The sequence below is a fragment of the Numida meleagris genome, chromosome 1, assembly GCF_002078875.1.
Source record: "Numida meleagris isolate 19003 breed g44 Domestic line chromosome 1, NumMel1.0, whole genome shotgun sequence".
NCBI lineage: Eukaryota > Metazoa > Chordata > Aves > Galliformes > Numididae > Numida > Numida meleagris.
Window position 1 is genome coordinate 12,738,618 of NC_034409.1, and position 27,275 is coordinate 12,765,892.

A 27,275-nucleotide genomic window follows, 5' to 3' on the forward strand; every position below is an offset into this window, starting at 1 on the left:
GGAATGTGGAACGCGTGGCTCTGAGACAGAACTGCCTGTACTGAACTCTGCTAGAGCCTTTCCCAGCCCAACCCTGGCTCCTGCCAAGGACCCTTCCCACAGGCCATGCCCAGCACTTGGCAGCCTTAGTGCCCAGGGACTGCTCGCAACATGGTTTGCATGGGGCCGTTCTCTGTGCCAGGAACTGCATTTCCTGGCATGGATGAAGCCTTCGTGAAAGTCCAGTCTCTTAGACGTGTTATGATCAGAATGCTCCGTAAAAGAAATTTCAGGTTATTCTCCTCAGTTATCTTGGTTGGACTGAGACTGTCTGATGGGAAATGCCGTAACGGCAGACCCTGCGTCAGTGCTGCGTGGCGACAGGAGGCTCCGCAGACAACAGCTCTACTCACAGCACTGCACAGGGAAAACATCCAACCTCGTGTTACAGAAACTGCCAATTAGAGTTTATTAAGAGGAAAATTGACTTTCCTGAATTGTGCAGTTCTGTGGAGCAGCATAAAGCGGGGAGAGTGGTTAAAATTTAGGCCTGTTTTGCAGTTTACAGCCGACCAGCTCTGGAGCAGCTGACTTTGAACACGGCTTGCTCCAGCACCTTACTGAAAAAAATATTAACTACGATGAAGCACTGCATTTGTGAAGAATACAAGCTCTGGCCGCCCTGCAGCCCGCCTGGACCCGCCAGTGCCCCGCGCTGCGGACCGGCTCCCTGCACGCCATGGCGTCGGCGTCTCCCCTCAGGGCCGACCCCGCCCCTGGGACACAGGACTGAGGGGGGGAACCCGCAGCGAGGCGGAAGCTTATCAAAAGAAGGGCTGACAGTGAGAGGAAGCAGCGTTTACTGCTGATTTAATAACTGATCTGGAACGCGAGCACCGCGCCGCGCACAGCCCCGCGGCCGACAGCACACCCCCACGAGCCACCTCCAGGGAGCAACGCGGAGGCGTCGGTCTGCGCCTGCGCAGCGCCCGCCGGAAGTGAGCCTCGGCCCCGCCTATCCGCTGGCAAAGATGGCGGCGTCTACAGGGCGCTTAGCGGCGCGGCGGCTCTTCCTGCCCTGGTGCGCTCGCCTCGTGCGGCCGTCCGGCTCGGGGAACCGGGTAGGCGGCGGAGTGGGGAAGAGGGGGGAGTTGCGGATGGCAACGGCACTTCAACGGTTCTCTGCGCTGCTCGGGCTGCCGCAGTGCGGGCGGGGGGCTGGAGGCCGCGTGCCGCGGTGCACGCTGGGAATTGTAGTCGTAGCGTGGGGGCCGGGGCGGCGGCGGCGTGCCGCGGGGCTTGGCGGGAGGTGTGTGCCCGCCCACTGCGCTGGGGGCGGATGGGCGCCCGACAGGGGCGGGGGTTTCTGTGCGCTTTCTCTCCGTCCCAGGAGGCTTTTGAGACCCAACTGAGAAAATAAAACCCAACCCAATCCCTGAGGGTGCTGGGCTTGCTCGCTCTGGAGAAGAAGAGGCTCTGGAAAGACTTCATCACGGCCTTCCAGTACTTAAAGGGTGCTTATAGGCAGGGAAAAAATCAACTTCTTGCAAGGGTAGATAGCGATATGATAAGGGGGAGTGGATTAAAACTAAAAAAGGGGATCTTGAGCCCCTCAGAGAGTGGTGAGGCCCTGGCACAGCTGCTCAGAGAAGCTGTGAGTGCCCCATCCCTGGAGGTGCTCAAGGCTGGGTTGGATGGGGCCCTGGGCAGCCTGAGCTGGTGGGGTGCAGCCAGCCCACGGAAGGGGTTGGGGCTGGGTGGGCTTTGAGGTCTGTTCCAACCCAAGGCATTCTGTGATTTCTTAATGTTGAAAAAGTGCAATAAAGTTTTTCTTTCTTAAAGCTTTTCCTCTTCTTCTGGATTAATGTTTTTTAACTGCAAGGTTTCAATTTCAATATCAGGCTTTATTCTGGACAGCAGAAGACTGTGAATTGCAGTCCTAGATGTAGGCCCACAGAATCTCCCTTCACTTTAGAAAAAAAGTACTCAAGAGTATTTCTGGTGCTAAAGGACTCATTCAGTTTCCTGCAGGCTCTTATTAGCAGAGGTAGGAAACAAGTGTGGCACTGAGGATGTTTGGCTGATGGTAGCAACGTGGCTTTCTGGAAGAAGATTCAGTTGGAGGGAAGCAGGTGCAGTCTACTCCATTTTAGTTGCCTTAAAATGTATGAGGAGCAGTTGAAGTCCCTTGGTTTGTTCAGCCCAGAGAAGAGGAGGCTGAGGGGAGCTTCCTCATGAGGAGAGCGGAGGGACAGCATTGATCTCTGCTCTCTGGTGACAGCAACAGGACCCAAGAGAACAGCGTGAAGCTGTAACAGGAGATGTTCAAGTTGGATATCAGGAAAATCTTCACCAGAAGGTGGCTGGGCACTGGAACAGGCTCCTTGGGCTAGTGGTCATGGCACAGAGCTTGCCAGAATTCAGGAAGCATCTGGACAACGTGCTCAGACATATGGTCTGCTTGTTTTTTGTTTTTTGGGGTTTTTTTTGGGTGGCCTTGTCTGGAGCAAGGAGTTGTACTCGATGATCTTTGTGGGTCTCTTCCAACTTGGGATATTCTGTGATGTTTGCTTTTTTATTCTGAGTCAGTTAATGTATTCCTGTGTGAAGTACTGGCAGAAAACTTTGAGTAAAAAATATATTTTGAAGTGCGTATTTTAAAGAAGGAGCCACGAACTTACATTTAACTTCAGGAATACATTTTAGGAAGAGCGTTCTAGGGTAGGGTAGGACTAGAGCCCTCGGTACAGGAGAGAAATGGACCAGTTGGAGCGCGTCAGGAGGAGGGTCATAAAAATGATCCCAGGGATGGAACACATCTCTTACAAGGACAGGCTGAGAGAGCTGGGGCTGTGCAGCCTGGAGAAGAGAAGGCTGTGAGGTGACCTGAGAGTGGCCTTTCACGATCTAAAGTGGAGCTGTAAGAAGGAAGGGGACAGACTCTTCAGCAGGGTCTGTGGTGACAGGATAAGGGGAAATGGTTTCAAACTAAAAGAGGGGAGATTTAGACTGGATATAAGGAAGCAGTTTTTTACAGTAAGGGTACTAAGGCACTGGAACAAGTTGCCTAGAGGTGTAGTGGATGCCCCGTCCTTGGAGACATTCATGGTCAGGCTGGACGTGGCTCTGAGCAGCTGATCTAGCTGTAGGTGTTCCTGTGCATTGCAGGGAAGTTGGACTAGATGGCCTTTAAGGATCCCTTCCAACTGAAATGAATCTATGATATAACTTATAATCGAAGTGTGACTGATGTCTTTTTCTTACAGTGTGTACATGTGGGAACAGGCAGATTCAGAGCTGCCCAGGCAGCAGCAGAAGTAGTCTTAAATGTTCCTGAGACTCGTGTGAGTCCTCTGGAAAATGGCTTGCAAGTAGCTTCCGAAGACTCTGGACTTTCAACATGCACAGTAGGTAACACGTAAAGGGGATGTTTTTTCATAACTTTGTGCATGTTTTCATAACTTCATGTTTGTTTCCTTATGGAACTTTGTTGGAGTCTGTAAGTGTTTATTGGCAATTGTTCTTAAAATGAGCTATGAAATAGGATTCCTAAGGCTTTTGCAAGTGTTTTGTGATTAGAATTTTGTGAAGATCTTTTCTTGTTTCTTTTTCTTGAAAACCTGGTTCACTTGAAGAAAGAGCCATTTAAAAGCAGGTCTTAAAATTCTTAAGCGTAGTTATACAGGAAAAACAGCAAAGTTGCATTGTTGACTGATAAAATGGTTTTTTTTCCTCCATTGAGGTTGGACTTTGGATTGATGCTGGAAGCCGCTATGAAAATGAGAAGAACAATGGAACTGCTCACTTCCTTGAGCATATGGCTTTCAAGGTGAGTGTGAGCATTGGCTTAACATTTACAATGAATTTCCAAGTTAGTCATCTTTAGAGATCAGCGATAGGAACTTTGTCAGAATTGTCTAAATACAGTTTACAAATCAGGGAGAGAGGAGAAACCAACTTGGATTTTGGTTCCAATTAGAAAGTAAAGCCAAATTTTTAGTCCTGTGTACCTGATACAGAGCTATAGATTTGTACCAGGTCTACTTTTAACTTGCTTTTAGCTTTTTGTAATATTCTTAGAAGACGCATAGTCCAGCTTTTTATTTTAATATGTGAGCATAGTAGGATTTAGATCTGCCTAAATATTGGAGAGATTAGATTGCCAGCGTTCATCTCAGAAGACTCTCTCAACCTTGACTTTTGCTGACAAGCAGTAGTAATAATCAGCAGGTGGATTCAAAGGTTTAGTTTGACTTCCTTATTGTTTTGTTTCAGGGTACAAAAAAGAGATCTCAGTTAGACCTTGAACTAGAGATTGAGAACATGGGAGCTCATCTGAATGCCTATACATCAAGGGAACAAACAGTGTATTATGCAAAGGCTTTTTCAAAGGATTTACCAAGAGGTAACTGCTTTTATTAATCAGAAAAGCAACAAAGAACAAAACACTTATCCAACTCCTAGTGAAGCACGAGAGTGATGGTTTTGCTGCCTGATAGTCCCTTCTTTCTTGGGCGAAAAGTAATTTCTTAAACTTATAGGAATGTGAGAGTGCACGTTTGGGAAGGGTTGTGCCAGAAGCGACATTGATACTAGAAGTGTTTTTGCTAGACTTTCCCTCAGAAGTGCCTTTGAAGTCATACATTTTTAGAACTTTTAGAGTTCCAAACTGCAAATCTTATTAATGAATCTCGGGCCACCTGTGCTTTGAGTTGAGTTTTACTTTTGGAACCAGATTTTTCTGGTAGTCTGAAAATTCAATTTCCATTCCCATCTCTGTTTTCGATTAGCTGTGGAAATTCTTGCTGACATAATCCAGAACAGTACCCTGGGAGAAGCAGAGATTGAGCGTGAGCGAGGTGTTATACTCCGAGAGATGCAAGAGGTTGAAACCAATTTGCAGGAGGTTGTCTTTGATTACCTTCATGCCACAGCCTATCAGAAAACAGCCCTAGGAAGGACAATTTTAGGACCCACTGAAAACATCAAGTATGTCCAAGTTTGTGGCTGTCTTTAATTGTGGGGTAACTTTTCTATACTTAAAAGATTCCTGTGAAAATGCAGGGAATAACTTTAGTTTTAATTTTTGCCTTGGAAGATACACGAAGTTACACCGGATATAAATGTAAGAATTTCCTTATTGCCCCTTTATGCAGTCATAAAAGTGTATGTGAACTCTGCATGTCTATTGTACATCCTCATTATTTGCCATTATTTTTGTTATTGTTAAAACGTAGCTGACGCAAAATTGGAAGTGCTCCATCTTCCCATCAGTCAGGTGTTAGGCATTGTTGTAAACAAACCTGTGTTTACGCTGCTCTTTCAGCACTTGCTTTTAGCAAAGCAGATGAGGAGATCACCAAATTTTAAAACTGGCATGGGGTCATTGGTGGATCCTGTCTCCACCTGAGATCAAGATGGAGTAGAGTTGTAATTCTTACTCCTTATCAAGAAGCTGTAAGAACTTTGAAAGACAAAATGTGTGAAGCTCCTATTTCCTTTTTAGGAAGTTGTCCTTATTTTAGCTTTTTGCTTCTGTACACTGGCGGAACTTATAATTATTTTGATACTATATTACTCTGTACTTTTATTTCTTTATCTTGTAATAAACTTTACTGACATGGTAGTGATGATTCCTTGACTGTTGCAGATCCATAAACCGTAATGATTTGGTGGAGTACATAACAACACATTACAAAGGACCCAGGATAGTCCTGGCTGCTGCTGGAGGTCGGTATGAGTTACTCACCCTGGATCATGTGAAACTGCTTAAAACCGTAGTCGTTTAAGTTCCTGGGAGCAACACGATGAATTGCCCATTGTTCAATAGGTCCCAGATACTCATTGTTAGCCCTGCCTGTTTGGTTTGTGCCTTCATAGCCTTTGAACTTCTGTTCCCTTTTTCCCGTAGTAAAATTCCAGAAACATTCTTAAGTCAATAACTAGATTTGAATTGGAGAGTGAGGTCATTGTTTCACATGGGCTTGAAAAGAAGGGCCTAGGAGCAGGAGTTCATTGTGAAAAGGAAGTAGAAAAAAAAAAGGGGGAGGAAAAAGTGTTTAGGCTTGAAATTGAGAGCAGACAGCTTGATTTGGAATGTGATCATGATTTTACGCTCCGTAACAGTGCTGTGAGCAATCTGGAAGTGCGGCATTAAGGGGGGGGACCTTGCTCCTTGCTATAGCAATAAAAATGAACTGTTTACAGAGTAGCGTTATAAAGCGTGTGAAAAATCTTTGTGCAGGGGTCTGCCATGACGAGCTGCTTGACCTAGCAAAATGCCATTTCGGTAACTTGCCATCTGCTCCGGAAGGAGGGCTGCCACCCCTACCGCCATGTAGCTTCACGGGCAGTGAGGTAAGCTGTTCAGCAGCTTTCTGAGCTGCCCTTTATCCCCTTGGAGCACAACTGACACATGCGGACGAGAGCTCGGCTCCATACTTAGCACATTAAAAGTCTTTTTTGCTCCATACTTAGCACATTAAAAGTCTTTTTTGCCCACAGTGAGGGCAACAGGAGTATGTAGTTTCCAAAGCAACACTAACCAACTTTTCTTTGGTAAGCCTTGCTGCCACCACTTTGTTTGTCTCATCAGTTCCTGGAAGAATACCTCCCTTACTCCTGCTGCTGTTTTCTTTGTATTCCCCTGCCTTCACTGTTGGAACATTTCCACTTGTTGGGGATATGGCAAAGAACGGAGGCATTTGTGTTACATTCCCAACTGCATTCAGATACTGAAAAGTCATCATCTTTCCTTCCTGCTCTTCCTCATAAAACAATTTGTAATGCCCTCTGTGTGTATGTCGCAAAGTGCTACAAAATGTCCAGAGCACGACTAGTTAAGGCTGATGTTAAATGAAGCTTTGTGTGCTTTAATTTTTGGTTTTCTGTGTGCATGCTTTGTGATGCTGGTGTAATGGAGATGTCTGTCTCCTGATGCTTAACTTCTCATGTGCGTTACCACGTGCAGGTTGTACTACAGCTGCTTTCATGTGCTCCCACAGATTCGTATAAGAGATGACAAGATGCCCCTGGCGCACATTGCCATTGCTGTAGAAGCAGCTGGCTGGTCTGACCCAGATACCATTCCCCTTATGGTAGCAAACACTCTGATAGGTAACTGGGATCGTTCCTTCGGAGGAGGAGTGGTAAGTGAGCCTGCAAGCACCTTGCTGCTTTTAATGAGGCTGGTGAGAACTGCCTGACGGGGTTCTGCCAGCGCAGTGGACTCCAGCATATGTGAGCGTGTTACTGTTACTTAATGACTGTTTCTGAAGGTCCTTCACTAAAGCAGGATAAGGGAAGCCCAGCTGGAAGTCAAGGAGAATTTGCTGCCCAAGATGTAAGAAAATCTTAGGAATTGGTTCTAAATCACCAAGATAGAGGTGACTTAGGCCTGCCAGCCCTCATATGGAAAGTGAAGTGGTTCATACTTACCCACACGTTCTGATAACGTGTATTGTCAGCTGTCCTTTTCTTGAACCCATGTAGCTTTATGATTTTGGCTTAAAATCTGGGCTGTTATTTGGAAGTGTGAGATTACAGGCAAGGGAAGAAACTGTGGTGATGAAGAGCTGACGCTCGACTATGTAGCTTGTGCTGGAGCTTCTGAGACTACTGCATGTTCTGTCATCATTGAAATGAAAACAAAACACGAGCAAGCTTTCAGAAAATTCATGGAATGTGTTTTCTCTCGCCTCAGCAGAATTTATCCAGTAAACTTGCTCAGATTGCCTGCCATGGTAACTTGTGTCATAGTTTCCAGTCCTTCAACACCTGCTACACTGACACAGGGCTGTGGGGACTCTATATGGTCTGTGAGCCGTCAACTGTACAGGACATGGTGCACTTTGTTCAGAGAGAATGGTAAGCAAACAACTGTTTATTTACAAAAAGTATTTTTGTGGACAAATATACTTAAAAAATAGGAATTCTCTGAAGAGAATATTTCTGTTTCTCTGCTTAGGCTTGCCTGGGAAAAACCAATATATCTGGTTCTGAAGCTTAGCACATGAGATGCACAGTCCCAGCAGTCAGTTTCTGGCATTTTTACTTAGAATCAGCAGTTCCGAGTTTAGGTTAGTTTTTCTCCTCTAGAAGAATAACTAAGCATGAACTGTAGTTAATAGTAGTGCTTTTACAAGGATAATATGGCAGCGATTTTCTTTTTTGACTTGCAAGTGACAGCAGTTACGAAAATATATGCCACACCTTTTAGAATGTGAAGCCAGCATACAGTGCCATGAACCGCGTGTTTGACAAGTAAAAGAGTAAATATTCAGCATAATGAATGTACAATTACCTTTAAATACTGTTACTAGTTAATGGCTCTGCAGTTACTGTCCCACCTGACTCACCAGGTGTTAGGAGTACATAGGAGAGTGATGTGTAGAGTGGCTGTTTGTTATATAAGGAATCCTGAAACCTGGGACTATAGGTGATTTCATTCATCTAAAACCTTAAATCTAAATTGAAAACATGCTCAGAGGTGCAATTCTAATGCTTGAACTGCAGATGTGATTAGAGAGAGACACATTATTTAAGGGGTTGAAGTAAAAACGGAATGAGTTTTATCCATCTCGCAGCACTTAAATACCATTATTCTGAGATCTCTGTAGATAATTCCTAGGCCAAAACATCGTTTCAGCTGTCTGTATGCTGCAAATTAACACCAGAGAAGATGTGAGCCCTTCTTCTGCTAGAATAATGGGTTAAGATTACTGCATCCTTCTGTCCTTCTAATGAAGTCCTCTCTATGCATGTACGTGATGTAGTTTACAGTTTGGTATCTTACCGAGAGCCAGGAAGTAATGGATTGCCTTCTGGGCTAATTACCTCTTAATTGCTTGGCTGCTGGTAGCTTACCAACAGCCATTCTCAAACTGCTAAGTATGGACCACACGTGGCTCGAAACATTCACTTAATAGAAGGAAGTAGAGCTCTTCTAAGGGGAAAAGCTTGTTCTTAGGCTGAATACTGGTATGCTTCCAAAACCTCCCCTGCTTTTATCGTGCTGCTTCTGCATATCCTGTGGCTTCCTTTCATATCAAGTACTCTTATCAGCATTGTCAATAGAAAAGATGTGCTTGGGTAGATTGCCTGCGGTAAAGAGGCTCTCAGCCCTCTGGCATGCCCCAGGTTAGCTTTAAGTAATGCTTTGGGATTTAAACTATTTTTCAGGATAAGACTTTGTACGAGCGTCACAGAAAATGAAGTAGCTCGAGCAAAAAATCTTCTGAAGACAAATATGTTGCTACAACTTGATGGTGAGACTTAGAGAGCCTTTTTTTTTTTCTCCTTTTTTCTTACTGCAATTGCATGCTGCTAACTGAAGCTTATTTTCTCCTGGTTTAGGCTCCACCCCAATCTGTGAAGACATTGGAAGACAAATGCTGTGTTATAAGCGCAGAATTCCAATTCCAGAACTCGAGGCAAGAATTGAAGTAAGTGGCACCCCTGTTGTAAATTCATAATTAGGCCCCTACTGTAGTAATTAAGTTTCTTAATTGTTAGAGGAAGTAACAGTACAGAGGTTAGACTGCTTCTATCAGAAAGTTTTAACTGTTCTGATGCCTGCTCCTCTGGATTATACAAAAGAAATTAAGATCAGTGGCTGTTAATAACTTTTTGGACAGGGTTGGTAATAAAGATGTCTCTCTACTCATTTTAGGCTATTGATGCCCAGACAATTAGAGAAGTTTGCACCAAGTACATTTATGATAAGCATCCTGCAGTTGCTGCCCTGGGTATGTTGCCAAGTTCCCCTCTTGTAACCCCCTCTACAGCTTTCCTTAGCAGTTCAGAATGTGTCCTGTCATGGTCAACTTTCTTTAAATTCCAGGTCCAATTGAACAACTTCCAGAGTACAACAAAATCTGCAGTGGGATGTATTGGCTTCGTGAGTAGTGAATGACAAGAACTTTTACTATGTTAGAGCTTTAAAAGGAAAAAAAAGAAGAAAGAAAAGAGAATTCCATCCTCTCCTTCTTACAGCTTTTGACCTGGCAGAAATGCATTTGAAAAGATTAAAACTCAAGCACCAAACACAGTCCTGTGTATTTGTATACTTAAGAAAGGAATGAAAATATGTATAGTATTTGCATTTTTATTATAAAACAAAGATTGTCAGTAAAAGTCATTTCTTGACTTTAGAAGCATTCAGCACTTGTTCTTGAGCAGCTTTCTTTGCCTTGACCATTTCAACGAGTTCCTGGAGAGTTGGAAGAAAAACAACTTGTTTAAACGTACAGCTTAGCTATGCAGGCAGCCTGAAACACTCTGCTATCTCTCACCATAGTGAAGAATCTGGACAGTTTAATACTGTAACACAATTAATCCTAGAAGGAAACCAGTGAATACTGACATGGTGTTGAAGGTCAATGCTCATCTACTTCTCTTGTAGTACAAAAGGAAATACAAAGGGGGCTAGGGATAGGACTTCCCAATCTCTAGTAACTTGCTGTCACATTTAAGACAAGTTTCAAGAGGGAGAGTCTTCTTCCCAACTTCCAGCCTCGCTCCTTTCAGTGAAAGAAGATCTGGTACTTCCTGCTCTTTGGGGCAGAATTACAAAATGAAATCTCTCCCTAAAGCTCCATCATGTGCTAGCTTGCTGTCAGGTACTGTCTCTGGGAGGGATGGCAACAGTAAACACAATAGATTCTAATGAGACCTGGGTTACAAGGCAAGAAAACCTTACCTTATATCGCTTCATGCAGTCTTTTTTTGACCGGCCTGGGACAGCTGCTGCTATTTTCTCCCATCTCTCAGGAGTATTTACTGGGTAAGTCTTCAACGCTTGTTCTAAAAGTTTTTGTTCTTCTGTAGTCCAAGGGGATGAATCTAAAGGCGATCCTGTTTGCAAGTGCAAAAGTGACAAAAAAAATTAGTAACAAACCTTTGAGATAAGCGTAAGAAAATACTGTTAACAAAATCATAGTTGATTTTAAATCCTTACAGTACTGGCCAAAGGGCATGTGTGATCTTTAAGTACAGCACAGAGTCTTTGGAAGGTATTAGATACGTAGGTGTTAGATAACCACAGCTGTACTGTGAATCACATCCGTAGGGCAGCGATGTGGCTTTTCCTTTTGTAAGTAAAGTAAGGAAAGAGCCCGCTGCAAGACTCTGGAAGCTTTGATGGGAGGTGTGTGGGCTTTGGCAGGAAACCAAAGCTTAGCTGTAGGATGATCCTACGTGTCAAGGCATCCCCTCAGGCCTACTGTTTCCTGAAAATGAGGAACAGATGATGTCAAAATCAGATTTTAATCTGTTGCCTCATGAAGAAGCATTTCAAACTGTCGCTGTTAGTTAACCTTGGTTTGTACTACGCGTATGAGGAATTATCAAATAGATCTAGTAACTGAGCTTGCATTACCTTACTCGCTACTTAAGTTTCTTTGTAAGCAAGTCTTAAGTTACAGATTACTTTCTTATTAAGATGCACAGAGGAGACAGCTCTGCAAGAGGGGCTCCCTTTTCACCTTTACCTTCAAATCGTTCTGAGGGGGCGGCGCTGTCCATCTGAGGCACCACACCGTGTTCCTTTTTAAATTTGTCAAATGCTTTCTTGTTGATATCATCTTTCTGATGAGGGTCTATGAGAAACAGAATAGTTACTGCAACAAAGCAGAAGCCAGCTATAATAATAAAAATATTGCAGCAGATTTATCTTAAGTTAACAGGCACAGAATAACAAAAAATAAAAGCCGCAGTTCGTGCTTCCTTTACAATAATGGCAAAGAGGTTGGCAGATAAAAGTATCTTTCAGGGTCCAATACATTTTGCTCCAAGTGTCAAGCCCTCCAACTCCTATCTCACTTCATACCGCTGAAACGAATACCTCCTCCACACAAACTTAAGCCTGAATCTGCTGCTTCAGTGAGATTGAAAGGGATTGAGTTGTGCAGGGACTGCAGCACAGATCTCCTGCCTTACCCAGACTACCTGTGTCACGGGCAGTCACGAACACAAGCACAGCCTCCAGCCTCCTTGTACTGATACATGGTACAGAGAAACAACTTTAACGCTGTTTTTTTCTATAGTGGCACGTTTTGCGTTTAGTTGAGAACATAATCCAGAGCCTTTTCTTAGCATGCCAGCTCTCTAGGCTCCATTTACTATAAGAGCCACATTAATTTAGATGTCTGACTCTAGTGTTGAATCCCATAGGTGGGAGGACAGTTCCTCTCACTCAAAGTACAGAAATAGGGCCTAGACATTTACAGGTGCATCAAGTTAGATTAAAAGAATCTCAGGGATTCACTCATAAGGTAAAGACTTAATGTGATAGCTGTTAGGATAAAAATACTGAGTCACAGAAAAGCTCCTCTAAGTTTCCCACCTGAGCTACATTTCTTTTTGGGATATACAGAGCATTTTCTCCCACCAGACACAGTGTGCTGTTCAAAGAAAACGGAGCTGTACAGAAGCATGCAGACCATCTTAGTACAAGAAGAAGTGAATACAGTTACCAAGCTTCTGGAGGCTCTTTGCTTTATTGATGACATCTTTCGCTGTTCGTTTTATTCCAGTGGTAGAGTGCAGGTTCATGTAGTTAGCAATAACTTCCCACCTGAAGCAAGGATAGAAAGGGAAAAAGCAGCACATAAGCAACTATATTATCTTCATACAAGCTACAATCAAGCCTCTGTACGCAGCAGCACATACACCAACTCCTGAGTTAAATCTGTTAGTACTTAAACACATGCAAACTCTCAGTAACTAACGTAGAAAGTTTTTAGTCACTAAGTTTCTGTTAAGAATTCAGCCAACTTGTGTGAGGTTCTTGGCTTCTCATACAAAAAAGGTATGGGGGTAGGTGTGGAAGTGCAAAACTATATTCCTCAAGACGGCTTGGCTGTTGCTTACCTGACTACCCTGAACAACTCCGATATAACATACTGCACCAGCACTGAAAGGGTGGGGACGTTATTAACACTTTTTCCAGTGCCCCTCGAAAGAGGGCCTGAACACCAGGTAAAGGAGATTCAGCAGGACAGGGCTGGAACACCCCAGCCCCAGAACTATCCCTAGTGTATCTCAGAAAGTGGAGGGGAAGATGTGCACCTGATCAGACAGGAGGGTCACAGATCTAGGCCTGTGATCTTGATGTTCTTGACTGCTGATATGCAGCACAGAAACTAAGACATGGTAGTGATAGGTATGGCACCAAAGAAGTAGGAAGGCTTGGGTTTGTTTGTTTTTTGGTTTAAAGCAAGCATCGAAATCTGGTAATATGGGCTTCAAATCTGTGAATCCTAAGTGAAAGAAGGTATTTCAGTCCTGGGAAAGAACAGGATTTAAGGCACGAGTAAGCTTTCTGTCAGACCCAGCCTTTCCTTTTTTTCCCAGCTCTCTCCCAAAGAGAGAAGAGGCACTTAATTCTTTCTGTCTGTTTTCCTTTTAACATGTAGAAGAGAAAAAGCATCACATTCATTGTGGAGCTACTGCCAGTAGCTTCCACACTTGCATTCCCACCCAGCTGGATCAGTCACTGTTCCAATTTTGTTCTGTGCTTTAATGACGAGCGCCTGTCATGAGCCCTATGCAAGCGTGCAGCAGGGCACAACCTCGCTGATGGACTGAGGCCCAAGTTGAGTGTAACAAATAGGGCCAGAAGTAATTCCAGACACACGTACAACACAGTACTAACAGAAGAGAAACCACAGGCTGTTTAACGGTCAAGGAAAACGAGGAAATTTAGAGAGTCCTACGAACATACTTAAGACTGTCTGAAAACAAGTTGTATTATGCTTGTTATTTACTTTAAATTATTAGTTAGCTTTTAACACCAAAACTAAGAAGTACCTTGAATTAGTCCCTGCTGGGAAGAGGTTCACAGCTTTAATTAATAACTGTAAATCATCTTCTGGCCAGTTTTTGCTCCCCCCTCCGCCACCTGTCGTCGACTTCTCTGAACTCTTTGTTGCTTGGCGCATACGAGCTTCTGCCTCTTCTTTCTCTCGCTTTATTTGTTCATTTATTTCTTCTATCTGAAGGATTGTAAATGAGCATTTGCGTTTTTATTAAATAAAGAAACATTTTATGTTGCTACAAACCCTCCTCTCTGGAATTGCTTCGAGCCTTGAATTTTGCTTAGTTCCTGTTCTGCACATGATGCATGAAGAAAGAGAGCTCATCTGCTTCAGCATTATTTCCCTCCATCACGTGTGTAAATTTAGCCATCCCAGACTAGCAGTTACAGGAGAAGTCCCTCCCAAGGTCACTAAGAAACGTAAGGGTTAAGGCAAGACTTCTGAATATAATGGGAATATCCAGGCTAACATCTGACACCAAGAGACAGATCCACAGAAGGATTAAGAACCTAAACTGGCTGGTGGGGAGAGTCCAATATCTGAGTACGGTAACTCCCAGACCTTCCATTGTAACTTCTACCTAACCCTGGTAGGTTTCTGGTTAGGCCAGAAATTCTCAATTATTATGCTTATAACTCAAGTGAAAGCTTTAATAGGATAGCTAAATTAGCATTAACTGCAACAACACAGACTTTAGCTATTCAGTGCTTACTCAGGCTGAGGTGGCCATATGTAGTCTGTCTGCAAGCAGAACTGAATTTATCTATCACACATCTTTGTGAACTGTAATCACATCTTGAGACAGCAGTTACATACCATTCACATATCTACTCCTGAGCAGATAACTGGATGTACAGTACTGTCCTGATGACATTTAAACGCTACGCACTTCACCTGTTGGAAGGGTGCCCACTGTCTCTTAATTACGTCTTCCTGGCAAAAGGAAAGTTACCTCATAGATAATTTTTATTAAAGCAGAAGTAGAACGGCTTTAAAAAGAGGGAAAGAAAGGTCAGTATCCTATTTTGGAACACTCTCCTGGAGACTGGGAAATTGGATTAAATCATTACAGAGCAAGAGGGAACTGAATCTTAAGTTTTCAGTTGTCTGATGAGTAAACCTATCCGTGGCATGGGGGCAGATGATCTTCTCCACCAGGAAATAAAGTTCACAGATGTGACTCAAAAGCAGATGAGAGAAAGCATTTTATTCTCTCTGCAAGACATGGGATCAGCCTTGTTACTCCAAATGGATTTGCTTTCCTGGCAAATTTAAGCAGATCCTTGTGGAGCTTCGTGAATCTTGAGCACAAGTGTTTTGCTTCTCCTGTACTTTGGCATCCAACCCACTGGCCCTTCCATGTGCCTATAGCATGTAAATCCTTTTGTGGACCCAGTCCCAGGTCATGGGCAGTAGAGGCAGGATTCTTCCTTTGTAACAGAATTGGCTGAGATTGCCCTCATTCCCCTCCTAGGTAATTGCTATTCGTTGTTGGGGAAAACTAAATTCCTCTGCTGTTTCTGTATAGCATACAAATGCTGGAATTTGAATTCTTTACTAATTAAAAATGCATACACTTTCCTCAGCTGGCACCGGTTACTTCGTCAGCCATGAACTGCACTATGTATACTAGAGCAGAAACCAATTCTTCCAGGGGACACTCAAACTCACATCTGTATGTTTAACAGGCACAATTTCACAGCAGCTATGTGCCGTCTTACTTAGATTCAGTCCTATACATTTCACAAATAACATTTGTCTGTTAATTTGATTTGACACGCAGCACAATTACCTGTTTTACTACAGCCGCCTTTCCTCCTTCCCTCGTTGTGGATGTAAGTGCTTCATTCAAGCATTGAAGGCTAAAAATAAATGATTAGTTACAACACATCGCTTGTAGAAAGGTGGATATCAAAATGAGCAGGAATAGGGAGCAAGAAAACTTACCTTGCTAGCTCAAGACGATCACAAAGCTTTTCCACCTCCTCCATCATTTTAACACAATCTGCCTCATTATCAGAAAAGTAATTCCAGTTCTGGAAGCAGAAATACATGCTCTGCAAAGTTCTTGAACTTTATTGTCCTGTCCCTTCAGACAAAATCTTAACACACAGCATTCTTCAGCCACTGCTGTGCTCGGGCCTGTTTGGTCAGCCTTACTCAGAACTGCACGGTAAGTATGCACTGCAGCATTTTGCTGTTAAGCAAACCCACTTTCCATACCCATCTCTGACCATAAGAACAAGTGCATGATAAGGCGTGATCTAAGCAAGCAAAATAATTTCACTCACATAACCTGTATTTCACTATGGTAACACTGAAGTACCTTGCACGTTGTTCTCAATTTTTGCCTTTCCTTCTTGATTGCTTTTTTCTGTATCTCTTTTTCCTTCTTTGCTACTAATGCTTGTTGTCTAACTTCTTCTTCCTCTTTTTCTTTTGCTAACCGTGCTGCTTCTAATTCTGCTTGTCTTTGCTGCAATCAAAAAACAAAACAAACAAAAAAAATACACAAAGCAAAGTCATACTGTTATAAGGTCATTCGATATTAAAATTTGCTGTTTCCATTTTTTTGGAGTACAGCAATATTTCAGCATTGTCTTTGAAGGTGCTTTTTAGTACCCTACATTTCCCAAGCCTTTCGTTCCTGATGCTGTTTCCAGAGACATATTTTCCAAGCTGTTAATATTAATCAAGTAGGTAATGTTACCTCAAAGTGTTTCACACCAAGCGACCGCTCACAGACCATACCCATAAAGCAAGCAGCAATGTCCACTTCATGTGAGAGGAAGGTAGGTCACAGAAGTTAGCGATGGCCTTTAAGCCAGAGGGAGCGTATGCAATAACTAAACCCAGTTCTATATGGTTTCATTTCAGATCCATGCTCTTTATTTTCATCTCTTTCTCAAAAGGCTGTCAGCCTCGTACTGCCTGTTATACTGGGATCAAGGACAATGCATCTGTAAAGCCCAATATAACTTTAACAGTAATTTTCTGACACATCTAGAAGCTGGAGCCTTTAGATCGGGTATAAACGAACCAGACTTTTCCAACAAAATAAACCAAGTAGTTAACTTACTTTTTCTTTTGCCTCTTGTTCTTTTCGTTTTGCTTCTACCTTTGCCTTCTTCTCTGCTTCTTTCTTTGCCTTTTCTTCCTCCTTAAATTTTTTAATCCTGGGATCACAGCTATATGCATTGTCTGGTAGAGGAAAGGACACAACATGTACAAAAGAGAAACAGGCTTTTTCCGCTGTTAGTTAACAAATCACTGTTACAAGAGCAGTTTGTATGCTCACCAACAAGTATCCTAATTCTGTTCATCTCCTCTTTTTTTCTCAGTGCTCTGGCGGCCCTATTCTGCTTTTCAATCCATCTCCTTTCATCTCGACTGAAAAGGGAGAGCACAGTTAATTCAGCACTGATACACTACACAGAGTCTGAAACCATCAGAAATTCAGCAACAAACAGTTTAAGAGTTTCCCCACGCAGATGCTCTTCTGTGAATACTTCAAAAAGAAATTTCATGCCCCAAGATCATGTCCCAGGTGCTAGGTGTTTAAACAATCAAACAAACCTTCCGAACACCTGACAAAACAAGCGTCTCACCTGTCATTACAGGGAATGGCATCATGGACTCCGTTTCCAAAATACAATCCATTTGCTGACCTAACATTAAGCCCGAGCAAAACAACTGAAATGCCAGTATATAGTTTAATTAAAGGGCAGCAGTATAATTAATGCCAATTATCACCATTTCACAGAAAATAGGCTGTGTCGAGTAAATGTGTGTGTACAGAATTAACTCCTGCCATGAATTACTCATCCGTACAATCAAATGCAGACAAATACCCTTCAGAACAAAGGAAACAATCTCCGTAAGAGTAGGGGAGTCAGTAACAGACTGAAGGATTAGAACAGATGTGCAAAATAACCTTTGCCAAGAAAGAACAACAAGAATCACGACTATCTGAACAGAAGAACAAGAAGCCAAAACGTGCTTCTCTAAAGTACAGCATGCTATGAACTGTTGGTCTAAACATTTTTAAAGCAGACATGGAATGACTGGAGTAAGTAGAAAAGAGGGCTATGCAAACAATTCAAGAGCCTTCCAAAAAGAAGCCTAGAAAATAATTTATCAAAAATACAACTGATACAGAATTGAGGACAGTGCCTTCACAAAACCTTCACAGGAGAACACTGAGTCCAGAAAGAGAAAAAAAAAATTAAGAGCAGAAAAAGGTGTAAGAGAAACAAAGGTCCAGCTAGAGCCTAAATATGGCACCAGTGTTAGACACAGAGCTGGCTAACTGCTGCAAAGAACTACAAAACTGGTTTCTGTTCAGACTTGGAAGAGGAGGCTTATATAATTATGGAGATATAAGAGTGACTGAGTGAAAGGTCGCGTCCTGTGAAATACAGGTTAGACTAAATGATTCAGTGCTTTATTTTAATTTAAATGTTCTGTGTTTATAAGAATAGAATTAGAATGCATTTTCCAACAGCAACATGGTCCAGGTAATTCAGCTAATATCTCTATACCAAGAAGAATGTAATTTTTATTAATATCAAGCCATCAGAAATAATTCTTCTATATTCCAGAAAGTGTTGCTTGTCTCAGCATAGTTTAATACAACGTTGGAAAAAGAAACAACACCTGCTTACTCATCTGCTCTGTTTTGGGTCCAGGTTCAACTTGCATTTGAGGCAGGTTAAGAATAACAAGCCTGAACTTAAATGAACACACATGCTTTAAAACTTTTTTTTTTTTTTTTTAAACAAAACAAATTCAAAGTACCTTAGGAACACCCCAAGAACCATTCAATCTCACAACTAAAAAAACCAAACAAACACCAAAACAAAAACCAAAAGCCCACGGTCCAGCTCAAGTCCACAGCTGACTCCTGAGCTGGGAGAGCAGAACCCCATCGCAGCTCGGCTGCTTTTCCTCCTCTGTTTTACAGTCTGATACAGCAAGATGTTCCAGCTTGCCCTTAGTCTCTCACTCTCCTACCACATTTCTTTTTACTTACATACCATTCTGCTTTTTCTTTTTCTTCTTCATCTAAATACGAAAACTCTCTCCAGGAATCAAAATTATACCTAAATTAAATACAAAACCAACAAGAATTAATGAAAAAAAAAATAGAAGAAAACAGCAAAACTATTAGAAATAAACAATGTTCTTCAATATTAGGTTTTTTGGTAGGCACTTACACAGTTTTTACAATTTATAAGGTATCATTTATAATTCTACTACACCTACAGTGACTCCACTGTGTTAAGTCAATGCTACTGAAACTATTAATCCCTATCTCTGCAGGACCACCAACTTCACAGTGCGTTGTCTAAGCTCAGTACAGGCAGTGGAGACGCACCGCAGTGTTAAGAGAGAAATTCATTTAATCTTCATGTAGGCATCCATATTTAGCAGATGAGTCAAGCCATAACCTCTACTGACTTTTTCAGACTAGTCAGACCCTCTTTGACTGGGGGAGCTTAAATACCTACTGGACACCTCCACTGAAAACACAAGAGAAACAAATCCTCCTCCTACTGTGTGAACAGCTCAGTTCACAGCCATTCTGGCCAAGCACTGTCCAAAATTCGTCTGCAACTGTACACTTACAATCCAGATGTTTCAGCTAGAATAAATCTAGCATGGTTTGTGGAAGGCACCACACAGCTGTGAAGCAGTTTCATGACCTTACACAGTCAGAACAGACCACAGGGCAACAATCTACATACAAACAGGTCTGCAAACCCTTTATATTGCACACTTTGAATGCTGTGAAGAGCAGCTGAGGTCATCGTCTAACTTACCAAAATGAATAGAATGCGTCTACCTCTTCAAATGAAGAGTTCACATCCCCAAGTTTAGGAACATTTTTCTTATTCGACCACCTGAAAATAAATTGAAACGTTCAGGAAATAATATATATGCAACCTTATTTCATAAAATGGCATGTGTTAAGCACAAATCAAAATGCCAAATCTGAGATTCCCTCCCACCACACAAATGGATCATGAGGAAAGAGGAAGAAAACGTGATCGTCTGCTCTAAATATCCTCCAGATTGTGCCTTTTTTGGGGAACTCTCCCAGAAAAGCAACCTCCTGCTTCCCAACTTTGGCACGCATACAAGGAGATCTGATGGAACACAATCTACAAACACTAGTAACAGGGCCCCACTTCTCCACACACGCTCTCCTGGTAGAGGAGATGACAGAAAGTGGACAAAAAGTGCTCTGTGAGTAACTCAGCTCTGTGATAGGCTAGAGCAACTTTCCCATGTTTTCTAATGGAGTGTGAGAGAATAATACATGCTGTGCCTCCATTCAGTTTTTTTCTTACAAAGAGGGAACAATTCCATAGGCTCTAGAGTTTGCTGTTCCATGACACAGCATCCATATCCAAACAGACAAGGGAACAACTCATCTGACAGCCACAAAACCAGGTCTGAATCTCTGGATTACTTGCTAAGGGACTCAATAAATCTACCTAAAGTAGGCACTAGATCATTCAGAATGCATTATAAAGCGCCTCACACAATAAAACACTTCTTCACGTAAATAAACTGAATTTAGACTCATGACAGCCTTTGTATAAAGCTAATTGGCAAGCATGAATCAAATACAGGAAAAGTCACACACCTTACAAGAGAGAACCACCAAATATGGACAGTTACATCTCTTTCAACCAGCTAAATTGTGAACGTAACTATTGTTAATGTCTTACCCTCATGAGAATATCACGGAAAAAGGAATTCTTAGTCAGTAGCATACACACAGTTGGCACAGTAAATTACTTTAAGAGGAGGCAAAGTGTTATACAAAAAACGTATGTAAGATGGAAGGAACTGAGAACAGTCTTTTCTTTTTTCAGAAAATCTCACGGGTCAAACTCAATGCTACTAGTGTGGCAGCTGAGATTATTCTGAAAAGAAATCATTGAGAATGCTCTATTTTAATTGTATTATGCTTCTCAACAAATTAACTCAATTCCCAGCATCCCTTAAAAATTGCACCTGCTACACACACAACGCCAGAAGAGTTTGCAAATACTCATTCTCCAGAGCAGCAAAAGCAGTAGGACACGGCTTACCTGGCATTTCTTTCAAAAACTGGTGAAAAAACTTCAAAGAAGTTTTCTTTTGCTTCACTCTTGGAAGGTACAGAGTTATCAAAAGTAGGATCTATGCTGTTGAATGCTCGTCGTTTCACAGGGTCAGACAGTATTTCATAAGCTGAAAAAAGTTACCAGACATCAAACGTGAGACTGAAATGAGTTCTCCTGACAAAGTGGGAATGCTAACAGAAAAGGCTCTACATGTTTAAAAAGGTGCACCCAGATTTGTGCTTGATTTATCATTCTGTACAGCCTGAAATTTAATTATTTTGGTCACTTCTCAACTGGTATTGCTGGCAATTCCTGTTGAGCTAAGTAGGAAGAAAATGTCTATAGAGAACACCACATTTAACTATTAAAATGTATCAAACTAGATTATATTAAAAAAATAGCAGTCAATTCAGTTCAGTCACTGGTAGCTTGGGCATGACATCTTCAGGCTTTTACCTTGCACCAAATCCCTGCAGATAAATTAACAGAACAGTCTTCTAAGTCCTGCAGCTGGGGAACAGCACATTACAACTTTATAAGCTGCAAATCACACTCTTGCAGCTCCAGTAAACTCTACATTTTTCCTCCAGGAAGCATGGAATTTGTCTGTCAGATCTACAATACTTATTATTTTTCAAAGGAGTCAAATTCATATTGCAGTTATTAGTGGGCTTCTCTGACTGCTTCCCTGGACAGAGAACACGGCACCGTGAAGGTCACATCTAGCACGTGATAAGCTGGAGACCTTCATGCTTTCTGGTTCTGTAAACTGAGAATGCAAAGAATGCAAGGAAGCAACAATAAACTGCTGCATGCCAATCTTCCCTTGCCCCCTGGGAAAGGGACTTCCTCTGCCAGTACTCGACACGACCTCAGTTATCTTCTGCATTACAAGACACAAGCTTCAACAACCCTCATACCATTTCCCTAGTGCAACCTGTAGCTGAGTTCAGGAATATGCTGTATCACAAACATCTGCCAGTTTGCAACAACACTCAACAAATGGACAAAACGTTCCTTGGGCTAACCAGGCAGCAGCAGAACTTTGCTTTCAATTTTGTACTGCCCAAAGATCTTAATTTCCCTTTGAAGCTAGTTTTCCCAACAGTTGAATACAGGCCAGTAAGTAATCAGAACAGGTGGGAAACAGGTTGCCCTACTAATTTTCAGATATTAGGATTTTTTTTTCCTGTTTCAAATTGAAACAAAGTCACAACTATTTTGATATTTGTTAACATGATCTCAAAAAAGTCTGGTTTCAGTCAATTCATAGAATAGAATCATCTGAGTTGGAAGGGGCTTTTAAAGGCCATCTAGCCCAACCCCCCTTTGATGAACAGGGACACCTACAGCTAGATCAGGTTGCTCAGAGCTCTGTCCAGTCTGATCTTGAATGTCTCCAAGGATGGGACACGCATGACCTCTCTGGGCAACCTGTTCTCGTGCTTCATTACCCTTACCGTAAAAAACTTCCACCTTATATCCAGTCTAACTACCCCCTCTTTTAATTTGAAACCATTTCTCCTTGTCCTATCACAGCAGACCCTGCTCAAGAGTCTGTCCCCTTCTTTGTTATAACTCCAACAACACAATTGTTGTGTTTATTTTTTGAAAAGTTTTAGTATAACTCCATAGAAGACTGTAAACATCATTATAATTGTCTAACGTAACATTTTCTAACATTTTAATTAGCACTGGAAGAAGTCACTTAGAAGGATTAGAAGACGCAAATTCCATGTTCCTCCCTCCTCTGTCCTTATTGATTAAAAACATGTGTTTAAAAATAAAAGCAATTCTAGAAGTATAAGTCTGGTTATACCTAAAATAATCTCTAAGTTTCTGCCATTAGGCAGCAGCAGCATTCTAGGTCACTGCAAGCAGGAATGAAATGTCACTCAGTTCACTAGGTCATCTGCGGGCAAAAGCAAGCATCTGAGAAAACTGATATCCCAGATGAAATCAACAGATGCTCTGTTGGCAGAGTAAACGTGTTAGAATTCTGGCTTTTTCTACTGCTGTTGGTGTCTTGCAGGAATTATTTTACAGCGTTTCATTTATTCTAGGCCTGTGGCAACCTCTAGTGGTTCATGCTTGCATACACTGTTGTAAGAGCTCACAATAACTATTTTGCTTCATCACCAAGTGGCAGGATGGACAAAGGTTGGTCAGCAGCATTCCCATACTGCTTCCACCCAAAGAGAAGCTACATTTAGGTGACGGCTTTTGATTAAAGAAGTTTGCCAGAACTGAAGAGAACTTCTTTGGTTTTGTACAGTTCTTTAAAAGTAGCAACAGAGACAACTCTAATAAAAGAGGTCAATGACTTACCTTTAGTTATGCACGTAAAATAATCATTATCACCTTCTCCTATTTGCTCCCCTGCAGCTTTTCGCTTGTCTGGATGATGTTTCAGAACCATGGCTTTGTCTAGTAAGTAGATGCATAACATTTAGAAATGCTGGGACACAAAACAACTTCAGTTTAGAAACTTTTACTTTCATCAGCTGAAGAAGCACTGCTTTTCCTCAACTTACTCTAATGTTATGCATAGCAAAATAGTACAGTGACTATAAATGCACATTTAGCTTTAAATAACATAATGCAGTTTCAGGACCTTAAGTGAGCAAGAATGTACAATTCCCTCTGCAATCAAATTGGAAAAAAAGAAAATAATGTAAATGTAGCTGTTATTTCTAATCAAAACCAAAATAGTTCAGATAAAATAAAAATTGCATTCCATTCCTTTATTCAAGTTCTAAACACAGTCCAAGAAATTCTGCCACAAAGTACAGGCACAAGCCTGTGAAGGCTGCTGCACATGCTCATGGATAATGCTAACCACACACACACATCTTTCTGGTCAAGTTCTCTCCTCAGGCCTTAAATCCTAAGAGGTACTTAACACATTCAGAATGTCATCTGAAGTTGCTATCAAAGTTGTCTTAGAGCTCTACAGTCATCGGGAGAGAGAGAGATGCCCCAGTTCTTGCTCAAGAACAATAGTAAGGCCAGAGGTTGCTCCATGCAGTACTAACACAGGACCCAAAGTGGCACTGCTAAGAACTCCAACATATGGCCATGTACCAACTGCAACATAATTTTCTGTACAAGTCAGTAATTTACTAAGTGTGCAGTCCTAGCCAGTTCCAAACATAAGGTAATATAACCAAGCTGTAAGTGAAATTTCTATTTATGTGCTCTCAGTGACCACACAGTTGCTCTCCATCGCTTTGCTGGTAGGTGACAGGCTGGCATATTGCCTTAGCTTGGTCAAGTGAGCCCACAGGGACCCTTCTTCCATCCACTTGCAAGTAACTTAACCTTCACTGGTGCTTTAACTGAGGACAGCGACTCTGCTCATACAGAGACAGCTTTTTAATGCAACTGTTCGCAAGATCAACTCACAAAGCTGTCAGCTTATTTCATAAAGACAATGTAACAGTCAACTTAAATCGTCAATAAATATTTGCAGTCAGCTCTTGGTCTTACTGCTTTCTAGAAATAAAAGTTCTGAAGCCTGACATGATGTTTCTCGGTATGTAAGTAACACAAAATACCCTTGATCACCTGAGTGCACTTATGAACCTTCACATTTCATGATTTCAGACACAGGCCCATGATACCATTATGCTGCACACTGCACTTCCAGGTTCTATTGTCTACTTATCTGAAACGCCAAGGGAATGCAACCTCACAGGAACACATCCTTAATGGTCTGATAATATCCCCAGCACTCAGCAACAGGAACTTTACACTTTCCACACAACAAGATGACCAAAGAAGAGCAAAACTGAACTTCTCAGAGGTTTGAGTAACTTTTAGTACAATATTTGAATACATGAAAATTTAAGAGTTCACCACACCGTTCCCATGAAACCCTGAGCCTACCACTCAGGAAGATAACAGCGGTATCTATACTTCTTAAACTTTCAGTAGCATTAACATGGCAGTTAACAACTGTAAGGGGGCTTGAAGGTAACAATCTGTTGAAATACACAGGGCAGGGCCAGTCATATTTCTCTACCTTTCACTGAGCCTGGATGCAGACTCCAAAATGCAGAAATATACAGCTACAGCCTGTGTTGGGATTTGTCTGCTTGTTTTTTGTTGTTGTGGTTTGTTTGTTTTTAATCAAAAAATCTTGAGATAAGAAAACAAGATGTGAACTCGGTGCAATTTTTCATTTCACTAGCTTTGGGCCTGTGGATTTCAGAACTGTGAAGTGAAATTACAGTCTGGTAAGCAATTGGAATCAAAGAGCAGGCCCATGAAAATAGTAAAAAACTTCTTCATGACACATTTGTACTTGTATGTAGAAAATAGAGCTATACTTCTGAAAGAAGAGTATGCTTATGAGGGAAAGATACTTACGAGCCGCTTTGATTTGTTTCTGAGTAGCCCTGTATCGTATATTTCCTAGCCCAAGAACTGCATAATGGTCTTGATTCTGAGGAACAAAGAACAAAGAGCTCTAATAAACATTGACATATGTGATCTAAGAAGCCACAACACATTTAAAAATTTCATCCCTCCCCCCCCCCCCCTTTTTTTTTTTTTTAAAAGCAAGAGGCAGGATTCCCCTCTCTCACAATAAACATTTGAAAAAGCCCATAGGAACAATCTGTTCAGAGGTTGCTACAGAAACTGCAGTACCTCAGCCCAAATAATATTAAAGTGCTGGATCAGATCCTAGAAAGTTTGAATTGCTGTGTTAATATTAAGACCACTAACAAAATTCAGAATACAGTATAAGACTAAGCCCCTACCCCATGTGCTCTTGAGTTTGCCCTCAACTGATTACTCATGGAAAACACAAAACCAGTCTAGTCTAGTGCTGACAGACACAGAGAGATTCAGATGGGGGTAACGAGGGGGTCACTAGCAGCTGGGAATGGTAGGTAAATTTGTCAGGAGATCTCCAGCAAAAAAAGTAAAAAAAAAAAAATAATAAAAAAAAACAACACTGCCTCTGCCAACAGAATACCTTCCAGTCCTTGGGATCAAGGGTTTTGAGCATAGGAAATTCTTCAAGTTGCAATTCTTCATCCCCTGATTCTTCAGAAAGTTCCTTCTCATCTTCTAGCTCCTGGAATGAGGCAGAAACATTTATGTTTCTCCTCTTAATAAATGCTTCAAACCATCTTCCCACAGGTTCCACTTGACAGAGCACTGATGCTATAAGCAAAAACACAAAAGCAACTTCACCTTCTGTGGTTTACTTTTTTTTTTTTTTTTTTTTTAATTAAAGTACCACCAAAGTACTACATAACACAGCGCTGCAGATTGCCAGGTCACAGAATCACAGAGTGGCTTGGGTTGGAAGGGGACCTCAAAGATCATCACCTCATTGCTGCAGGTGGGGCTGGCACGCACTAAATCAGGCACTACACCAGGTACCAGCTCAGGCTGCCCAGGGCCCCATCCAGCCTGGCCTTGAACACCTCCAGGGCTGGGGGATCCACAGTTTCATTAGCAGCCTGTGCCAGTGCCTCGCCACCCACTCACTTAAAAAATTCCCCTTACCGCTTATCCTAAATCCTAAATATCCTCCTATAGTTTAAAACAGTTCCCCCTTGTCCTAAACACAATCTATCCATGTAAACGGTTGATTTCCCTCCCGCTTATAAGATCACACGAGGGAAGGCTGCAATGAGGTCTTCCCAGAGCCTCCTCCACAGTGAACAAGCCCATCTCCCTCAGCCTGTGTTCTCAGAGAGGTGCCGCAGCCCTCTGGGCATCCTCGCAGCCTCCTCTGCACGCGCTCCAGCAGCCCCACACGTTTCCTGCGCTGGGGGCCCCAGGCCCGGAGCGCCCCGTTAGGCAGACGGGCTCTAACGACCGCAGCAACCCGAGCGCGCGCCCGCCAGGCGCTTCCCCTCACGGACCTCGCCGCGTTCCCGAACCCCGAGAAGCGCTCTCAGTTAGAAAGGCGCAGCCGTTACGCAGGTCGGCTCCTCCAGGCGCTGCTGCCGCTCCCTCCCCAGCGGCCACACCTGTTGCGGCCGCGCTGCCTCCACACGAGCCCCGAGCGAAGGAGTTTACAATCGGCAGGAAAATCTTCCCCCCCGTTCCGTTCTAAACCCCAACTTCTGCGCTTCCGCGGGCGGCCGCTTCGAGACCGCCCTCTTCAGCCCCCCACCTCGCCCCGGCGCCCGGCGCTGCGCGGGACGGCCGCCCTCCCCCGCACCTACCGGCCGTCAGCGCCCCGGTGACCGCCGTCAGCTGCCCCTCGTGCGCCCCACGCAGCATGGCGGCGCGGCGGGAGCGCGCTCCGGGCCTGACCCACGGGCGCCGCCGGCCTGGCCTCGCCGGTTGCCGGGAGCCGGCGCATGGAGGCGCCCGGGGAGCACTTCCGGGTCAG

At 42.7% G+C, this 27,275-nt stretch overlaps 2 protein-coding genes across 4 annotated transcripts; one reads left to right on the forward strand and one right to left on the reverse strand.

Annotated features, from left to right (window-relative positions):
• PMPCB (peptidase, mitochondrial processing beta subunit) lies at positions 946 to 10,027 on the forward strand. 2 transcript variants are annotated; one of them, XM_021384538.1, is made up of 13 exons: positions 946 to 1,100; positions 3,246 to 3,386; positions 3,722 to 3,808; positions 4,255 to 4,384; positions 4,770 to 4,968; positions 5,630 to 5,709; positions 6,224 to 6,336; positions 6,984 to 7,127; positions 7,682 to 7,845; positions 9,160 to 9,245; positions 9,334 to 9,422; positions 9,650 to 9,725; positions 9,821 to 10,027. In XM_021384538.1, the coding sequence occupies exons 1-13, from the start codon at positions 1,011 to 1,013 to the stop codon at positions 9,883 to 9,885; spliced, it is 1,464 nt and encodes a 487-aa protein (XP_021240213.1). In that variant the 5' UTR covers positions 946 to 1,010; the 3' UTR covers positions 9,886 to 10,027. The 2 variants fall into 2 exon arrangements, with proteins under 2 accessions (XP_021240213.1, XP_021240214.1); XM_021384539.1 differs by having other exon boundaries at positions 7,685 to 7,845.
• On the reverse strand, positions 10,067 to 27,243 carry DNAJC2 (DnaJ heat shock protein family (Hsp40) member C2). 2 transcript variants are annotated; one of them, XM_021384536.1, is made up of 17 exons: positions 27,106 to 27,163; positions 25,899 to 26,089; positions 25,286 to 25,361; positions 23,243 to 23,341; positions 20,900 to 21,041; positions 19,619 to 19,699; positions 18,833 to 18,898; positions 17,095 to 17,186; positions 16,876 to 16,997; positions 16,123 to 16,272; positions 15,744 to 15,832; positions 15,589 to 15,658; positions 13,789 to 13,973; positions 12,453 to 12,553; positions 11,469 to 11,576; positions 10,679 to 10,833; positions 10,067 to 10,189 (listed from the first exon to the last, which is right to left on the reverse strand). In XM_021384536.1, exons 1-17 carry the CDS (start codon positions 27,161 to 27,163, stop codon positions 10,115 to 10,117), a joined length of 1,860 nt encoding a protein of 619 aa, XP_021240211.1. In that variant the 3' UTR covers positions 10,067 to 10,114. The 2 variants fall into 2 exon arrangements, with proteins under 2 accessions (XP_021240211.1, XP_021240212.1); XM_021384537.1 differs by having other exon boundaries at positions 10,069 to 10,189; positions 25,899 to 26,000; positions 27,106 to 27,243.